Genomic DNA, 17,370 nt, shown 5'->3' on the forward strand with positions numbered 1-17,370 from the left:
ACAACCTAGTTTGAACGGGTTAAAGCCTAAGCAGAGTTATTGCTCCTAGAACAGAATTTGACTGCATTTTAATTTTCCTGCCATACTCAGCATATCTATGCTATTTCATATACTGTATGCATATTCTGTACATAATAATACAGATCTATTTTACAGGTTTACTGATTATCAGGCAGCAAGAACACTTACGTATGCTAAATTCATGGAAATTATGAAAAGTACATAAAATCTGAAAAAATTCAGTCCTTTTGTATAAATACATTAATTTCAGTACATAATGACAATGGTTTTACAACCAACTTCTTCTGATTTAAAAAATAAAAGATTGACAGAGAATACAAAATATTCATGAGCGACAAAAAAGTGTGAGTAATTTCCCTGGCGTGATGTAAACAGCGTAGCAGTGTGGCACGTGAGAGCAGGGCGGGAGAGAGAGACACCCCCTCTCTCCCCCTGCGGGGAGCCGTGCAGCTCTTCTCTCCGGCTGTGAGGAGGCGGTGGGAGAGATGGAGAGGAGACCTCCTCTCCTACTTGATGTTCTTCAGCAGAGACGTGCGAGCGTTCACCACGGCCTTGAAGGCGTCCTCGCTTCCTGGGGCCACACACTTGTCGGGGTGCAGCAGCACTGCCAGCTTTCTGTAGGCCTTGTTCACCTCCTCCCTGAAACACAAACCCGGGAGAGGTGACTCACGCCAAACCTCGCCGCTCACATCAGTAACCATATGGATGCTACTAGAACATGAATGGACTTTGCTGGATATTAAAATTTTCCCTAACAAAGAAGGACGTTATGAATCAACTAACTGTGCCCAGAGGGGAACATTTTCTGAAGTGAAAGCAATGAAGTGAAGAGATCGCTATTGTTCATGTTCCAGCACGGGAACTCTTTACATAATCATTTAACCCCTTAGCCATTACAGAGAAAGAATCTCCACAGGGATACTTGTCTTTGAAACTAGACAAAACACTGCTTTTATACCTCTACAGGTGTGTGGAGAGCGGGTTCTGACTCGAAGCAGAGTGTGTCTTGATGTGCATGTCTATAAGAGTGTACCTGTGGAGAGTGGGTACTGACAGCAGGGAGGCAGTGTGTTTACGTTTCTCCCCCTCCCTCTCTCTCTCCCCCCCTCTCTCCCTCTCTCTCCCCCTCCCTCCCTCTCTCTCTCCCCCTCTCTCCCTCTCTCTCTCCCCCTCCCTCCCTCTCTCTCTCCCCCCCTCTCTCTGTCTCTCTCTCTCCCCCTCCTTCCCTCCCTCTCTCTCTCTCCCCCTCTCTCTCTCTCTCGCTCTCTCCCCCCCTCTCTCCCCCTCCCCCCCTCTCTCCCCCTCCCTCCCTCTCTCTCCCCCTCTCTCTCCCCCTCTCTCCCTCCCTCTCTCCTTCCCTCTCTCTCTCTCCCACTCCATCTCCCTCTCCCTCCCTCTCTCTCCCCCTCCTTCCCTCTCTCTCCCCCCCTCTCTCTCTCCCCCTCTCCCCCTCCCTCTCCCCCCCCCCCCCTCTCTCTCTCCCCCTCCCTCCCTCTCCCCCTCTCTCTCTCTCCCCCTCCCTCCCTCCCTCTCTCTCCCCCTCCTTCCCTCTCTCTCCCCCCCCTCTCTCTCTCCCCCTCTCCCCCTCCCTCTCCCCCCCCCCTCCCTCTCTCTCTCCCCCCCCTCTCTCTCCCTCTCTCTCTCCTCCTCCCTCTCTCTCTCCCCCTCCCTCTCTCTCTCTCCCCCTCCCTCCCTCTCTCTCTCCTCCCCTCCCTCTCTTTCCCCCTCCCTCCCTCTCTCAGGCGGGAGTGGACACTGCGCTGCAGCTCACTGGGGCTGATTAGCGAATGCGATTCCTCCTGTCCTTTAATCTGCTGAATGTCATGATTACATCCTGTGTGTCCTGCGGTCACCCTGGCCTGCACGCTCAGAGGAGGGAGAGGGACGGGGCCTGCACCCTCAGAGAGGAGGGAGAGGGTGGGGCCTGCACCCTCAGAGAGGAGGGAGAGGGTGGGGCCTGCACCCTCAGAGAGGAGGGAGAGGGTGGGGCCTGCACCCTCAGAGAGGAGGGAGAGGGTGGGGCCTGCACCCTCAGAGAGGAGGGAGAGGGTGGGGCCTGCACCCTCAGAGAGGAGGGAGAGGGTGGGGCCTGCACCCTCAGAGAGGAGGGAGAGGGGCGGGGCCTGCACGCTTAGAGGAGGGAGAGGGGCAGGGCCTGCACGCTTAGAGGAGGGAGAGGGGCGGGGCCTGCATGCTCAGAGAGGAGGGAGAGGGGCGGGGCACCCTCACATGGGCACCCCGCAGACCAAACACTCTCTGGCCTTCACTTTCACATACTTATTTACAGTTTCCAAAATACCTCTAATGAATTTTAAACTCCTATTACAGGTATATGACACCAAAAAGGTGAGAGAAAGAACTGAAATTCATTAAGAGAAGTTTCCTCGAGCACTTCAGACTCTTACGCAGATGGCTGTGTGTCTGTAGCCCCAGTCACTGTGATGCTCATAGAGCATTAGCAGGCTAATTAACAGTGTTACATCCGCAAACACCCTGCTGTACGAATGCTAAACGTGTCTCTCACTCTGAAGGCTGTGATTCAAAACACTACCTTCAATAACACATTCAAGATGTTGCGTTTTGTTATGTTTTGTACATTTATATTCAAGATGAGCTCATGAATGAACTTCCCACAGATTCATTCAGATAAACCAAACCACGTTTTTTTGCATTAAATCTCTTCTGAGTCACCTTGGATAAACAGCATCTTCTTTAACAGACAGAGGCATAGACTAGCTACTAATTTACCTGTCACAGAAATAAATGATTGAATGAATTACTCTTTTTGTTCAGTCATAATTACGCTGATTAAGATGAACACAGGAACATGAATGTTTCTTACTACAGATGGAAGTATATAACGAGGCAACTACTGCTGCAGGTTTATGGAAATTGCCTAATTTAACTCTGCAGGGGTTAATGGTGTTAAATGGAATGAGGCACGAGACAAGCATCACCTGCTTCTTTAAAGACTTTACCTGCAGCTGAACATAACCCTGTCCTTCTGCCTTTCAGACCAGACCCACCGGCCTGCCTGGACTCATTAAACAGAGCCTTCTGCTGCGCAGAGAGGCCTCTCAGTGTGATATGATTGGAGGAGAGAGCGCTGTGACACAGAAAGGTCTCTCGGTGTGATATGATTGGAGGAGAGAGCGCCTGCTGACATACAGAAAGGTCTCTCGGTGTGATGTGATTGGAGGAGAGTACGCTGCCCCTGCTCTGACCTGGTGGCTCCCGGTTTGACCCCCAGCATATCCCAGCTGTCCTTGCTGTTGCGGATCCTGCGGATGGTGTCGGCCTGCTCCCGGGTGAAGCCGACATTGACCTCTGACACCGGCCGCCGGCCGCCGTTCTCACACATGTCTGTGATGGAGGAGAAGAAGGCCTGCGGACAGACCGCAGAAATGAGCCAGACCAGTCCCCTCTAACTTGGATACACACCATATCAATCCCCTCTAACTTGGATACACACCAAATCAATCCCCTCTAACACCAATACACACCAGACTGGTTCCTTCTAACACTAATACACACCAGACTGGTTCCCTCTAACACCAATACACACCAAAGCAGTCCCCTCTAACACTAATACACACCAGACTGGTTCCTTCTAACACCAATAAACATCAAACTAGTTTCCCCTCTAACACTGAAAAACACCGAAACGGTTCTCACTAATGTCAGTACACCCCAGTGTGGTGCACATTACCACACTGCTCCGGTGTCTCTCCGCAGCAGTGATGTACTGTATGAAACATGCTGGCAGCTTTTACTGAGCTGCTTACTTTGCTGTTGCTCTTTGCCACGTTATGAAAACTGTAGCATGGACTTTACGCAGTTATCATCCCAGAAACCCTGCAGAAAAGGCTCAGTCCCCCATGTACTGCCCCAAGGCCTGGCTCAGTCCTTTCTTTATACAAATCGTGACTGCAGGAGGTAACCTGAGGCACTGGGAGGCCGTGCAGAAACCTCACCTGGAACATCTCGTTGATGCCCTCTCCGCTCTGCGCCGACGTCTCGAAGTAGTGGAAGCCCCTGCTCTCCGCCCACAGCCGACCTTCGCTCTCATCCACCACCCTCCTCTTCGTCAGATCCACCTGCCGCAGAGCACACCTTCACTCAGACACACAGAGCCAACTCCCAGCACACATTACATACCTTCACTCAGACACACAGAACCAACTCCCAGCACACATTACATACCTTCACTCAGACACACAGAACCAACTCCCAGCACACATTACATACCTTCACTCAGACACACAGAACCAACTCACACACAGCACACATTACATACCTTCACTCAGACACACAGAGCCAACTCACACACAGCACACATTACATACCTTCACTCAGACACACAGAACCAACTCCCAGCACACATTACATACCTTCACTCAGACACACAGAGCCAACTCACACACAGCACACATTACATACCTTCACTCAGACACACAGAACCAACTCACACACAGCACACATTACATACCTTCACTCAGACACACAGAACCAACTCACACACAGCACACATTACATACCTTCACTCAGACACACAGAACCAACTCACACACAGCACACATTACATACCTTCACTCAGACACACAGAACCACCTCACACACAGCACACATTACATACCTTCACTCAGACACACAGAACCACCTCACACACAGCACACATTACATACCTTCACTCAGACACACAGAGCCAACTCACACACAGCACACATTACATACCTTCACTCAGACACACAGAACCAACTCCCAGCACACATTACATACCTTCACTCAGACACACAGAGCCAACTCACACACAGCACACATTACATACCTTCACTCAGACACACAGAACCAACTCCCAGCACACATTACATACCTTCACTCAGACACACAGAGCCAACTCACACACAGCACACATTACATACCTTCACTCAGACACACAGAACCACCTCACACACAGCACACATTACATACCTTCACTCAGACACACAGAACCACCTCACACACAGCACACATTACATACCTTCACTCAGACACACAGAGCCAACTCACACACAGCACACATTACATACCTTCACTCAGACACACAGAACCAACTCCCAGCACACATTACATACCTTCACTCAGACACACAGAGCCAACTCACACACAGCACACATTACATACCTTCACTCAGACACACAGAGCCACCTCACACACAGCACACATTACATACCTTCACTCAGACACACAGAACCAACTCCCAGCACACATTACATACCTTCACTCAGACACACAGAGCCAACTCACACACAGCACACATTACATACCTTCACTCAGACACACAGAGCCACCTCACACACAGCACACATTACATACCTTCACTCAGACACACAGAACCAACTCCCAGCACACATTACATACCTTCACTCAGACACACAGAGCCAACTCACACACAGCACACATTACATACCTTCACTCAGACACACAGAGCCACCTCACACACAGCACACACAGGGAACCTGCATCTTACCCAGGGCGTCTCACTACAGCTACATTTCACATGTTCTCATTGACTCACCTGGGTATTTACAGAAGCTCTTCAGTTTGACTACCTTGCGGGGGTTAAAGAACAGGAGACCCAGTTCACTGCTGAGAACCCAAGGCTGTGGCAGGAGCTGAGAGCATGAGCCATGGGGGTTCTGTGCATCTAACGCTCTACAGCTCATCTCCTGAACTAAACTGCTGGTTTTGAACAGGTCCCATGCGGCTGTGAGGAGCACTGCGCTCTGGGCCCAGAAGGACACAAGTTCAGGTCCTGCTCCTGAGTCCAGGCTTCAGTTTTACCACCAGGATGTGTAGCTAACTGAACTTCAGTAGGGAGGAAAGAGCATCCACCCTGGGTAAGTGGTCCCACAGTGCATTTCAGCATAAGAGTAAAGGTGTCTAAGATGTGAGAGGCAGGATGCTCTGACCTTGTTGGCACACACGATGAAGATGATGCTCTCCATGTTGGCCTGAGAGCCCATCTCCTGCTTCATCTCGGTCAGCCAGCTGTCCAGGGCATCAAAACTCTCCTTCTGCCCCACGTCGTACACGAGGATCACCCCCTGAGAGTCCTTGTAGAACTCGTTTCGAACCTGAGAGGAAAAAAGATTATACATGCTCGGCTCAATGTAAGCTCTGTGAATATTTCAAGGATGAAAATAAAATGTGATTATCACTTATCCTTGGGAATATTAGAATAATTTTGGTTTTTAACAATGAGTAAAAAAATGTCATTACGACTTGTGCTATGTAAAGAAATCAGTATATTATGCGCAACAAAATTCGAGTTAGTCATCAGAAAGGTGCATAAGTAAATGATGGTGCTTAATGGTGCAGTAATGTCTTCCAGATCAGTCTTAGAATAACTGGGTAACTGGGTTATTACATGCATGTATGTAGGAAACACTCCACATTAAGTGCATTGAATTTTTACTTTGAAGACCAAATGAATTCCAACTCACCTCATAGAAGAAGGGGTGACCCGCCATGTCAAAAATATTGACTTTGATCTCTCTGTCCCGCACTTGAACTCTGATTAAGGAACAACACAGAGGAATTAATTATCACAGAACAGCTTGAGTGGACATGTGAAACAGGACTTTCCAAGAAACAGCAGAACATGGGTCAAGACAGTAGATTAGAGCAGGTCAAATCAAATGATGTGTCATGGTCAACCACAGACACAATTCAGGCTTAAAATCTGACAGCATAACCTAGGGATAACCTATTAAACGCTTTAAAAAGTTCAGCCAGCCAGAGGTCAAAATTTTTAAAACCTCTCTGAAGTCTTCTAGGATTATGATGCCAAATGATTCTGTTATTCTAGTGCACCCAGCACAGAAACTACAAAACTGAAAAAACTGATGTCAACGTAGCAGACGTAATGTACCGCTGCGCATGCATCAGGTTCTACCTCATTTCCCATAAACATTCAGAGCTAAATACAATGAGGTTTTAAGGTGAACAGCCTGACTGGTGACGTCGCCTGCAGAGACTGATCGCACGTCATCATCATAACCTGCCCCACAGTGTCTGGTCCTTGCGAATGGGCCATGGCGCACGCTGACGAACTTCTTGACCTCATCAAGGCTGGACCTTTAAAAATGCCAGATCCATGGTGCCAACTAGCACACAAAACCTTTATACAGATAAATTAAACGTAACAGGCATGTGAAAGCAAATAAGAGCCTGAAGTTGTAGAGATGGTGACACTAGCGCCCGATGTTTAAAACAGTTACAAAGGCGTAAGGAGCATGAAACACTCCGAGGTCACTTACTTCGTAACTCCATAGTCAATTCCGATCGTAGCCAGATATTTGGATACGAACCTCTTCTCGCAGTAGCGTTTAATGATGCAGCTCTAGGGAGGAGATGGGCAAAGGAACTCAGCGCAATCCACTCCACACTGCCTGGCTCAATCAGTCAGTGACAATACTATATTTAGGAATACATGTTACTGCTGTTCATGTACTAACCATGGATCAAGATAAGATAGCTCGCTACTATTGTTTTGCGGTTAGCTAGCCTGCTACATCTTGTGACACCTCCTCTAAATAAGTGTACCTGGGTCTACCAAGGCCTTTACGGGGCATTGCAGAGCCACTTACGGTAGCAATCAGAAGATAAGCACCAAGTAAGAACCTGGAAGGTGGAAGACCACACTGAGTACCTGGCGATTTAGCTAGAGTCTACAGCCTGACCCAGTAAACCAGATGCACATCTGTCCATTAGCACATCACAGACAGTGTCGGGTAGACTGGCTATGTTACCGTTACTATAGGCGCCGCTACTCGCCAAAGCCGACCGTTAGCCAGGCGGAGGCGGCGCATCAAAACATGACTCACCTTCCCCACCTCTGCGTTACCTAAACTGATGACTTTCACCCGCAGGGACTTCTTATTTTCACGCTTTTTCTGCACATTTGTCTCCATGTCGTACCTAACTACGCTAGCCGGGCAGCTAGCTAGCTAATAGCATGCGTTAGCTATCTGTGCTATAGCGCTACACATTCAGCGTCTGGCTAGCTAACTTACACCCCGGCTGGGTGCTCAGCTAGCTAGCTACCACATAGCATTAGCTACATGATAAATACAAAGCACTGGCATAACTAGCAGCTCGCTAATCCTGCCGTCGGTTAGCTAGAACTTTCGAAAAGCATTCTGTTTTTAACGGTCCTGCTCCCAGTTTCCCTGCCGACAACAAATTCCTTATGTGATTCCACACAGCAGATTCATCAATGAAATCCTGCAGAAAAAACTAAAACACGTAACGTTAGTTTTAAATAACAATAGGTATTCATAGAAATTTAATTCACTAATCATCATTCTTAAATACGCTAATTATTGTTTGATTATGACACAAATTCAGCAGCGATATTACACTAAGATCCGGATAGATTTCTCGTTAGTTGCAGTCTCTATGGCAACACAAAAAGTCGGTCACTTTTAGAATGAGAGCAGCAGATTCGCCATACAAGTTTGCCACCCAAAGCAAGTGTTGCTGTTATGTGGATGTATGTACTATGTAAAGAAATAATTAAGAATGACATTTCAGGAACAGTGACTGCCCAGTAAAACCTATTATATGTATAGAGGTTGTCTGTCTCTGTTTGTTTATTTAATTATTTGAAAGGGACATTTTAAAACACAGATTTTTTTCTACAGTACTTTAAAACCTTTGGTTGGATGACAGGGGAAGGAAATCAGTAGGCTAGCTCCTTAAATATTACAAAAAGTGACTGATGAAATAATCAAATTACAACAAGTTTACTGTTAGATAAAATGCTTCATATTCAATGAAACGACGAATGAAACAACCTGTTTGTGTGCAACAAACATATGAACTGCAGTAGGCCTATACTCACAGTCTGCTGAAACCCTCCAAAAAAATTCAGTCTTAAATGTTTTACCTCACTAGTAAGGACAAGGTACGCGTCCAAGGTGAGCCAAATCACTCTCGCCCTCTCCCAAGCATGCTGCTTCTGAGACTGGCCAAAACGCGCCCTCTAGAGGCTGCCAGTGTACACAGTAGACGTGGACTACATATGAAGGAATGGGCTCTTGAATGCAGACAAAAACAGGAACATCTAAATATACAAATAATTAAAACAGCAGCAGAAACATGTTTAAATTCTGACACACATGAAAGAGTTGGCTTTAGCGAATTTCATCAGAGGAGACCGGCTTTGTGACATTCCCAAAGTCAACCGAGTATTGATCTCCCACAACAGTGGTGCTATTTCCGTCGTGCTGGAACAATTCCAGGAACGAGATATTGATGTGGGGAGCTGTCTCAATTAATAACCCCCAGCGCTTACATCCCGTTCAAAAGCTTATCCTGGTGCCGGGGCAGACTCCCCTCAGCAGATATTTGACTGTTTTTATGTTGTTGTGTGGACTGGCTGGGTGCTTGGCCAGGGACCATGGCTGTGATGTGTGTTTCATTGTGCTCTTGAAGTTCTACAGTCTCCAGATTGAATCCATTATGAAGTTTAATGCCTCCAATCAATATACCACGTCTGTGTGTTGTCTTTGGTATTTATGAGGTTCATATTACAGTGAGACGTATATTGTTGTTGTTTTTTTTTTTTGGCAACAGTCCAGTTATACATTGTTTCAGTCTTTATAATATGAAAGCAAAACAGAGCATGAGATATTTTAAATGCAATCCAAGTAATGACGAAAGTGCTGCAAATAGTTTGCATCACTTTTGTATCCTGCAGAACTGATATGCATGAATATTTGGAAGAATGATTTCATGTCCTGTCCAGGAATTGCTCTTAGAGCCAGAAAATACCCAATGTTATAGGAAGTGTGAATGCAACATTCAGGTTACACTACATGACAGTACCACATTACAGAAATGAAAAATACTGTTCTCACAACACAAAGGTAGAAGGTAGGCAGAGCATTATAATGATGTTGCATTAATGTTTCCCCTTCACATTATTGTAAAATATTTTCATATTATTACTGTCACATAGTACATTGCTGTCTTATCTCTACAGGACCACTGAACTATTTCAAACCAAGACTGTCTTGTTTAAACATGTTATGACTGCAGTGCTTTCTGAGTCTCCCCTGCTTGGTGGAAACCAGCAATTTAGACCAAATTGTGACTGTCAACAAGCAGCTGGCTGGACAGGCATAAACCTGCAGTACCAGAAAGTAGGGAGAGAGGGAGAGAGGGAGAGAGAGAGAGAGAGAGAGAGAGAGATAGAGAGAGAGGGAGAGAGAGAGAGAGACAGAGAGAGAGAGAGAGAGAGAGAGAGAGAGAGAGAGAGAGAGAGAGCGAGAGAGAGAGGGACGTCTGCTGGGGTGTGTTCTGTTCGGCTGTGAGTTTGAACTCTGTGTGTTCAGATTTGCGCCTGTGTGTGTGTGAGAGAGAGAGAGAGAGAGAGAGAGAGAGAGAGAGAGAGAGAGAGAGAGAGAGGGAGGGAGAAACAGATCAGTTGTGTCAGTGAAGTGTTTATTAATCGGTGCAGAGGGGTGTGAGGCTAATCTGTGTGTTGCTTTAGTGAGCGCTCCCACTCGCAGCCTCCGGACAGCACAGTGCAGACAGCAGACCCCGTGTTCGCTGCTCCTGCTGGTTCCCCCGCTGCACGTGTGCCACTGCGCGTGTGCCGCTGCGCCCTCCAGCCCCGCCGCGTCGCCGTGACGACATGCCCGTGCCGAACCTGCTGGGCCCCCGCAGGCTGGTGCTGGACTGCAGCGCCCTGCTGGATCACCGCGTTGGCGGGGGTAAGAATCCGCACCTCCAACGCTGGCACTCACTGTGCGGCCGAGTGCACCAGGAGGGCGGGGCCACAGGGTGGGGCTGCACGCAGACAGAGGGCGTGGCAGTGTCTGTGCAGTTCAGACGTCTGTTGAGCTGTTTCATTACATGTTGATTCTGATATTTTATTTTAGAAATTGAGAAGATTAAGAATTTATATTCAGTTGTTCATGGGGAGTACATCCAAGGTTTCTTACTGCAGGACAGACAAGTTGGACATTTTTGAAAAGAAAATAAAATAAAACAAAACAAAACTAAACAAAGGCAGCATGTGAAGATCAGAAAGGTCTCCTGTCAGGGAGGTTGGGGTTGGGAGGGAGAATGGCTCGACTAAAGTTCAGCTGCGCCGATTGGATCTAGTTGCGCTCACTTATTGATGAAGGAGTGCTTGCATGCTGTACAATCTCTCTCTCTGGCTGTTTATGAATGGAGAGTGGCCGCACACATCTAAATGTGTGTGTGTGTGTGTGAGCATCTGTGTGGCTCAGAGCATTTGTGTGTGTGTGTGTGAGTGTACGTGTGTGTGTGTGTGTGTGTGTGTGTGTGTCTGTTTGTCTGTCTGTCTGTCTGGCAGCGTGTGTGTGTGTGTGTGGCTGCGTGTGTGTGTGTGTGTGTGTGTGTCTGTCTGTCTGTCTGTCTGTCTGGCAGCGTGTGTGTGTGTGTGTGTGTGTGTGTGTGTCTGTCTGTCTGTCTGTCTGGCAGCGTGTGTGTATCTCTGTGTAGCAGACAGTGGTGTCTGGAAAAAAGCATTGTCCTCCAGCAAATGAACTCCTCCCTATACTTTCCCTGTTGGGAAAATCCAAGGTCATTGGTGTCTGGTCACATGTGTTGTGTGCGAGTGAGTGAGTGGGTGTGTCTTGTGTGTGTGTGTGTGTGTGTGTGTGTGCCTGAGCGCGCGTGTGTGTGAGCGGCTGTAGCTGTGACAGAAGGGCTCTAAGCAGAGAGCGAGGGGAGTGTTCATCGGTGTTCCCGTTAATGTACGGTAAGAATGCAAATGGTAAGAGTTTGTGTGTGTGTGTGTGTGTGTGTGTCTGTCTGTGTGTGTGTGTGTGTGTCCGTCTGTGTGTGTGTGTGTGTGTGTGTGTGTTTGTAGCTCCTCATTTCCTCTATATATCTCTAATGCAGTTCTGCATCACTGTTAAAGTTAGGCGTTCTTTGACTTGCAGAAGTATTCATCTCTCTGCTGCTGTGAGGGTGATATGTATTCCTGCAGATGTCCAGGTTCCGGGGATTGCAGTGGAGCTGGCGTGATGTGCTGTGATGATGTTGAGACAGCCAGGTTGGGTGTGTGTGGGGTGTTTGTGTGTGCTGGTAATGACTCTGTTCTAATGGGCTAACCGTTACATGAGTGTTTCATTCAGACGGTGTCAGTCACCTGTACGGTGTCAGTCAGGCTGGTGACAGAGAGGCGGGTGAATCTCTCAGAATCTATGTTTGCATTCCTCAGCACCCTGGCCACTGATGCTGATCCTTCTCCTCCTCTCCTGCTAAACTAAGTTTGCTCCAGATTACTAAGGGGTGATGCTCGTTTAAGTAGACGTTTGAAAAATTGTTCGGCGAGTTTCTGCAGCTCCATCCTCCCACTCACACAAACAGCTCCACGTGAGTGAGGAGTTTGATACTGTGCACTATGCTTTGTGTACTGTGTTATTACTCTGTAGATGACTGGCACTCCTGTATTCATGGGTGAATGTGCTACAGCTACTATCCGTGCACTACCCCTTTATCTGTATCATTACAGGGTGAAAAGCGTTTTGTCTTCACTGGGCTCCATTTTAGCTCTGTGTGGGAGGGTTTGAAAACTGATCCACTTCCTCCTGTCAGTGTGATTCCTCCTCTGGTGAAATGATATCTACGGAATGCTCCAAGGTGAAAGGGAATCTGTCAGTCAAAGCAGACCCCTCCACCCACACTTGCCTAGCCAATCAGAGCTGCTTCTGCTGGAGACGAGGGCTGGAAGGAGACTGGCAGCTCCAGAGCCAAAGCTTCAGACTCGAACCACACTGTCTGAGCAGACAGAGAGAGGGGCCTGGCTCTGAGACCCTCTCATAAAGCAGACATCACCAAGTCCTGCTTTTATTCTGTGTTTTTTGGCTCTATTACTGTTCTGTTCAGTTCCACATAATTAATGCCAGTGATTCATCTGGCTGCCTTTGATTCAACTGCAAATGATCACTAAATGTGTGAATGCGTTAAACACAAGTGCCAGTGTAAAAATCTTCCCTGTATATTCAGGATTGGTTCTGACATTGGTTCTGTGTGAATGATAGTAACCTGTTATTTTGTACTCATGATGTTGTAATGAATGCATTCCTGGAAGGGATGGTGAAAGTTATGCTCTGCTGTAAACTGTCTGGGCAGCGCGCAGACACTCAGAGAGGAGTTAGACTAAGATGAAAGAGGAAGGAGGCCAGTCACTCACCCACACACTGGCTTTCAGCTGGGACAGCATCAAACCCTGCTTTAGGCAAAACTTCAGAATGATAAAATTGTAAATCTGAATATTTTCTCCACTGGTTGGGCATGCCGTCCCAGGCAGCAGGCTGGTGGCACAATCATGCTGGTATTTTTTTTTTCTGAGGAAAAGCCTGCATATTTTTATACTCCAAGTTATATGAAAACAACGGTTTGAACCTGCAACCCAATAACAGCATGTCCTGAGATTGATATTGCAGTGGGGAGAGGATGGCATCTGTAGGGCTCTGTCTGAATGAAGGACTTCGCTGGACCCCGTGCAGTCTCACAGACCCACTGTGTCAGCACATTCCTGCTCCCAGACGCTCAGCTCCCATTGGACAGCCCCACAATTAGCCCCTAAACCCTGGGATAAGGCCGTGCGCACCGCGGTGGGTCCACCACGGTACAGGCCTCTGCCCCATCACTGCTGCAACCTCCAGACCAGACTGTTTCCAGGCCTTTAAAAACGTTATCATGACCACTGACAATAATTCGGATGGCTTTGAGAACTGCATGTATGGTTTTACACATTTGTAAAAAATGTAAACAGGATTCCTTTGGACCTTTGGACCTAAGATTTAGGACCTAAACAATTAAGATTCCAAGCTTTGACTCACCTACTTACAATATAAAGGTTTGCATTCCATTCCAGGTGAAACCACCTGCCATGTGGCCAGTGAGAACCTGGCAGTGTTTGTAGTTTGTGACTGAGCGAAATGTTGGACCTCTTGTAGAAAGCAAGAAAGAAAGGTACACATGCTATGGAAGGAGCAGCTTGTATTTCAGCTACAGATATTTCATTTGTGTGGCATCCTGTGAACAGCAGACTCACGTTGTGTCTCTGCTGTGTGTTCGGTGGGAGCTAGTGGACAGATAGAAAACACTTTGTTGTCCCCCACAAGGAAAGCTCTGAGATCCAGCTCTAAAGGTAATTTCTGAGATCCAGGATTGGTCTGTTGAACAGAATTGTTTTGTTCAACAGAATCATTTTTACCACGTGGCAGCTGGACTGGATTAGATTGCTCATGTTGACTTTGTGTCATGGAATTAGTGAGGTTGTATGCAGACATGTTTAACTGGATGGAAATACTACCATCCAGTACATGCTTTTTGTACAAATACCAGGAATTAACATTTTTTGTCAGGGATTGGTGAGGTCAGAAATGCAGTGCTGAATCTTTTATGTGCCTCTTATTATTCCAGCTATGAGGTCACAGCAGGCCTGCCTGCGTAGCCTATCAGCATCCAGCTCAGCCCTCCTCTCTCTTGAGGGGAGTGCCGTGATTGGCCTCTCGCTGAAATCTGTTCCCTCCCCAGAACTCAGCCCTTTCCAGGAGGGATCTGTCCCATTGTCACAGTCACAACGCTTCTGAATGCTAAAAAACAAACCTGCCATAACTACGAACAGACTTACAGCAGGTCCATACGTAATTCACTCTCCTCACCAGCAGGGGGGATGTTACAGAGATGCCACTGTATCTGTAGCCAGTCAAACTGCCTTGGAGTGGGGCAGTGGGGTGGAGCTGGGGATGCAGAGAAGGATTTCCCTTCTCTAAGGGGAGTGGGGGGGAGTGGGGTGGGGGGCTTCCTCTGCTGAGGTGCACCTGAGTGAGGAATTCATGCTGCAGTTCGATCCCCACACGAAAACGAACTGTGATGGAGTACAGGGTGCTGGTGTCTTTGAAGAAGAGTTTGGTGCAACAATTTTTATATTCATCCGTCCTTGTTTTGTTTATGAATGTTGTATATATAAACTGGCGATGTTATACCTCCTGCTTGTGATGTATTTTAATGTTTTGATGTGCTTCCTGCCCAGGGGTTGCAGATGAAAATTAGCTTCATAACTTAATCTGGTGCAACTAATGTGTTGTTGCCTACTGAATAAACTAAACTAACACTTTTCATAAAAACTCAAGATGTGCAGTGTGACATAGAGACATGCGTGTCTTTATACCTACAGCATGCATTGAGTTCCAGCCATAAATGCTCTTTTTCAGGTAGGAATGGCATTTGTTTTCTCTTGAGTTGCACTCGCGTTACTTTTTTCTGGAGTCTTTTATCTGCACCACCCCCGCTATTCTCTGTGAGAGACTTTCAGAACAAAGTCCTCTCTCTGTCAGGGTGAAGGAGTGGGAGGGAGAGAGAGAAAAGCTTGGAGCTGTTTTGGAAAGTGTTGCTGGAACCCCCCAACAGTGTCTAGACATTCTGTAAGCAGCTGCCCCCCTGTTTCTGACAGCTCTCAGTATTCTCCTCATTCCTTTTAACTACTCGCTGTCTGTCTGACTACACTTGCAGAGAGCTCTGGCTCTCAGAGCTGCGCTGGCCTGAATGCACCTTGCACTCTGGATCTTATATGAATCAGTCGTATAAATCTCAAACACCCTGGACTGCGGTTTAACTGGAGTCTAACTGCCCACCCTGTCAGTATTTGATCAGACCTGTGCCCTGCATTCATGTGGCTGTACATTCAACAATAAGCTGCCACGGGTTTTAAACAGAGGAGGCTGGATCAGCTCTACCAGCGATGACTTCACTCGGAATCCCGAGATAAGAGTCATTCCAAAATCAATGTCACTTATGATGTCACAATAAGAAGCCAGTGGCAGGTGACTGCTGTGGCACTATCTGGAGGGTGACATGCCAGATTGGCCCACCAGATGCCTGCTTCCTGTTTGTGCTCCACAATGTAGGGTGGGATTCTGGGAAAATCTCCTATCTCCTCAGAGGTGTTACTGAGATTATATAACCTGCTGTCAAGGTCCTGGTGCTGGTTGCCTCCCCCACCCTCCTTCCTAAAATACACACTCTCACTGTGTGATCCTGAAACAGAGATCCTGGAATTAACCAAGCCTGTGTTACAGCAGTCAAGGACAGCACAAACCCTGCAATTATGCCTACTGTTTGCATCACAAGGACAAGAAGCAGTGATCATCGGTATTAGCCATGGGCAAAACCACTGACTGGGTTTCACAAGCAGAATACAAAAACAGATTAACAAGTGAATGCAGCTTGAAAAGTTGCTCAGGCTGGTCATCTGGTTCTCCTGAGAGGTCGTCTTTGTTCAGGCCACAGCCTACAGAGTGGTCCTGTGCAACCCCGGTGTGACCGTGTTCACATCACTCACCCCCTGCTCGTTTTTTCCTTTTATTTCAGGAGTCTGTGGTTGCTGCGGGGCGTTACGGCCTCGGTACAAAAGACTCGTGGACAACATCTTCCCAGAGGACCCTGAGGTGAGACATGTCACTTCCTGTCTGGCTCCACGCTGTCATTCTGGCTGCTGTTGCATCAGGCTGCCTCAGCCTCACTATCACGCAGAGAGATTTCTCTCTGCCGCCTCGGCCTCACTATCACGCAGAGAGATTTCTCTCTGCTGGGGTCGCTGGGACAGAGATGCTCAAATGTTTCTCACTCTAATCTTCTTGACTCATTCTGATTTGGAAGGAGATATGATCATATAATGCAATGCAATGTTTAATCATGTTGGTCTTGCAAGATCTTTGCTTTGCTTGCGGAGCGAAGGACTTGTTTACCGTTATGAGAATCTTTGTTATGATTTTCCAGAGGAAACAGTGAGATGCAGGGATTGTAAGATTTCCTGTGCTGTTCTGCTCTTATCTGCTGTGAGATTAATCTTATGTGGTGTAACAGATGCCCAGAGCTTTGATGATTTTAATCCAGCAAATGGGACCATTAACCTGTTACAGTGTGATGGACTTCAAAATGTATTTTATGTCTGAACAGATGGTAACGCTATCTTTGAGATGTTTTTCCAAATGTGACAAGAATTCAACATCTAATACAGTCATTATCTAATCAATCATTATCATAAACATATCTAAATGCAATCATTTGTTTTTCTGAAGTAGTTTAAAGTTCTGTTAGTGGGATTATTTATATTTGAACAATGCTTCTATTAAATCTACGGTACCTACTTCTCCATATCTACATCCCTGGTTTTATCAGATCAATTTTTTAGCTCTCCCATCATCCCCAGGTATATCAGGCTTGTCCATCTGGGCATTCCATAAAGTGATCTGGTTGAATGGGGGAAAGATGCGCGCAGATTGCTGAGTGCAGAGCTGTTCTGTCTGCCTG

General features: G+C 47.2%; 2 protein-coding genes across 2 annotated transcripts in view; one reads left to right on the forward strand and one right to left on the reverse strand.

Moving 5' to 3' along the window:
* Positions 1 to 337: 337 nt before the first annotated feature.
* On the reverse strand, positions 338 to 8,239 carry dnajc27 (DnaJ (Hsp40) homolog, subfamily C, member 27). Its single transcript, XM_036541983.1, has 7 exons — positions 7,890 to 8,239; positions 7,323 to 7,405; positions 6,507 to 6,576; positions 5,973 to 6,137; positions 3,996 to 4,118; positions 3,246 to 3,406; positions 338 to 660 (listed from the first exon to the last, which is right to left on the reverse strand). The coding sequence occupies exons 1-7, from the start codon at positions 7,974 to 7,976 to the stop codon at positions 528 to 530; spliced, it is 822 nt and encodes a 273-aa protein (XP_036397876.1). The 5' UTR covers positions 7,977 to 8,239; the 3' UTR covers positions 338 to 527.
* Positions 8,240 to 10,705: 2,466 nt separating this feature from the next.
* Positions 10,706 to 17,370, forward strand: part of efr3ba (EFR3 homolog Ba (S. cerevisiae)) — a 22,080-nt gene continuing 15,415 nt past the window's right edge. The window contains exons 1-2 of the mRNA XM_036542656.1: positions 10,706 to 10,784; positions 16,429 to 16,505. Coding sequence (XP_036398549.1) covers positions 10,706 to 10,784; positions 16,429 to 16,505 — 156 coding nt within the window. The remainder of the gene's footprint in view (positions 10,785 to 16,428; positions 16,506 to 17,370) is intronic.

Source organism: Megalops cyprinoides, chromosome 12 (assembly GCF_013368585.1).
Source record: "Megalops cyprinoides isolate fMegCyp1 chromosome 12, fMegCyp1.pri, whole genome shotgun sequence".
In the NCBI taxonomy this organism is placed as follows: domain Eukaryota; kingdom Metazoa; phylum Chordata; class Actinopteri; order Elopiformes; family Megalopidae; genus Megalops; species Megalops cyprinoides.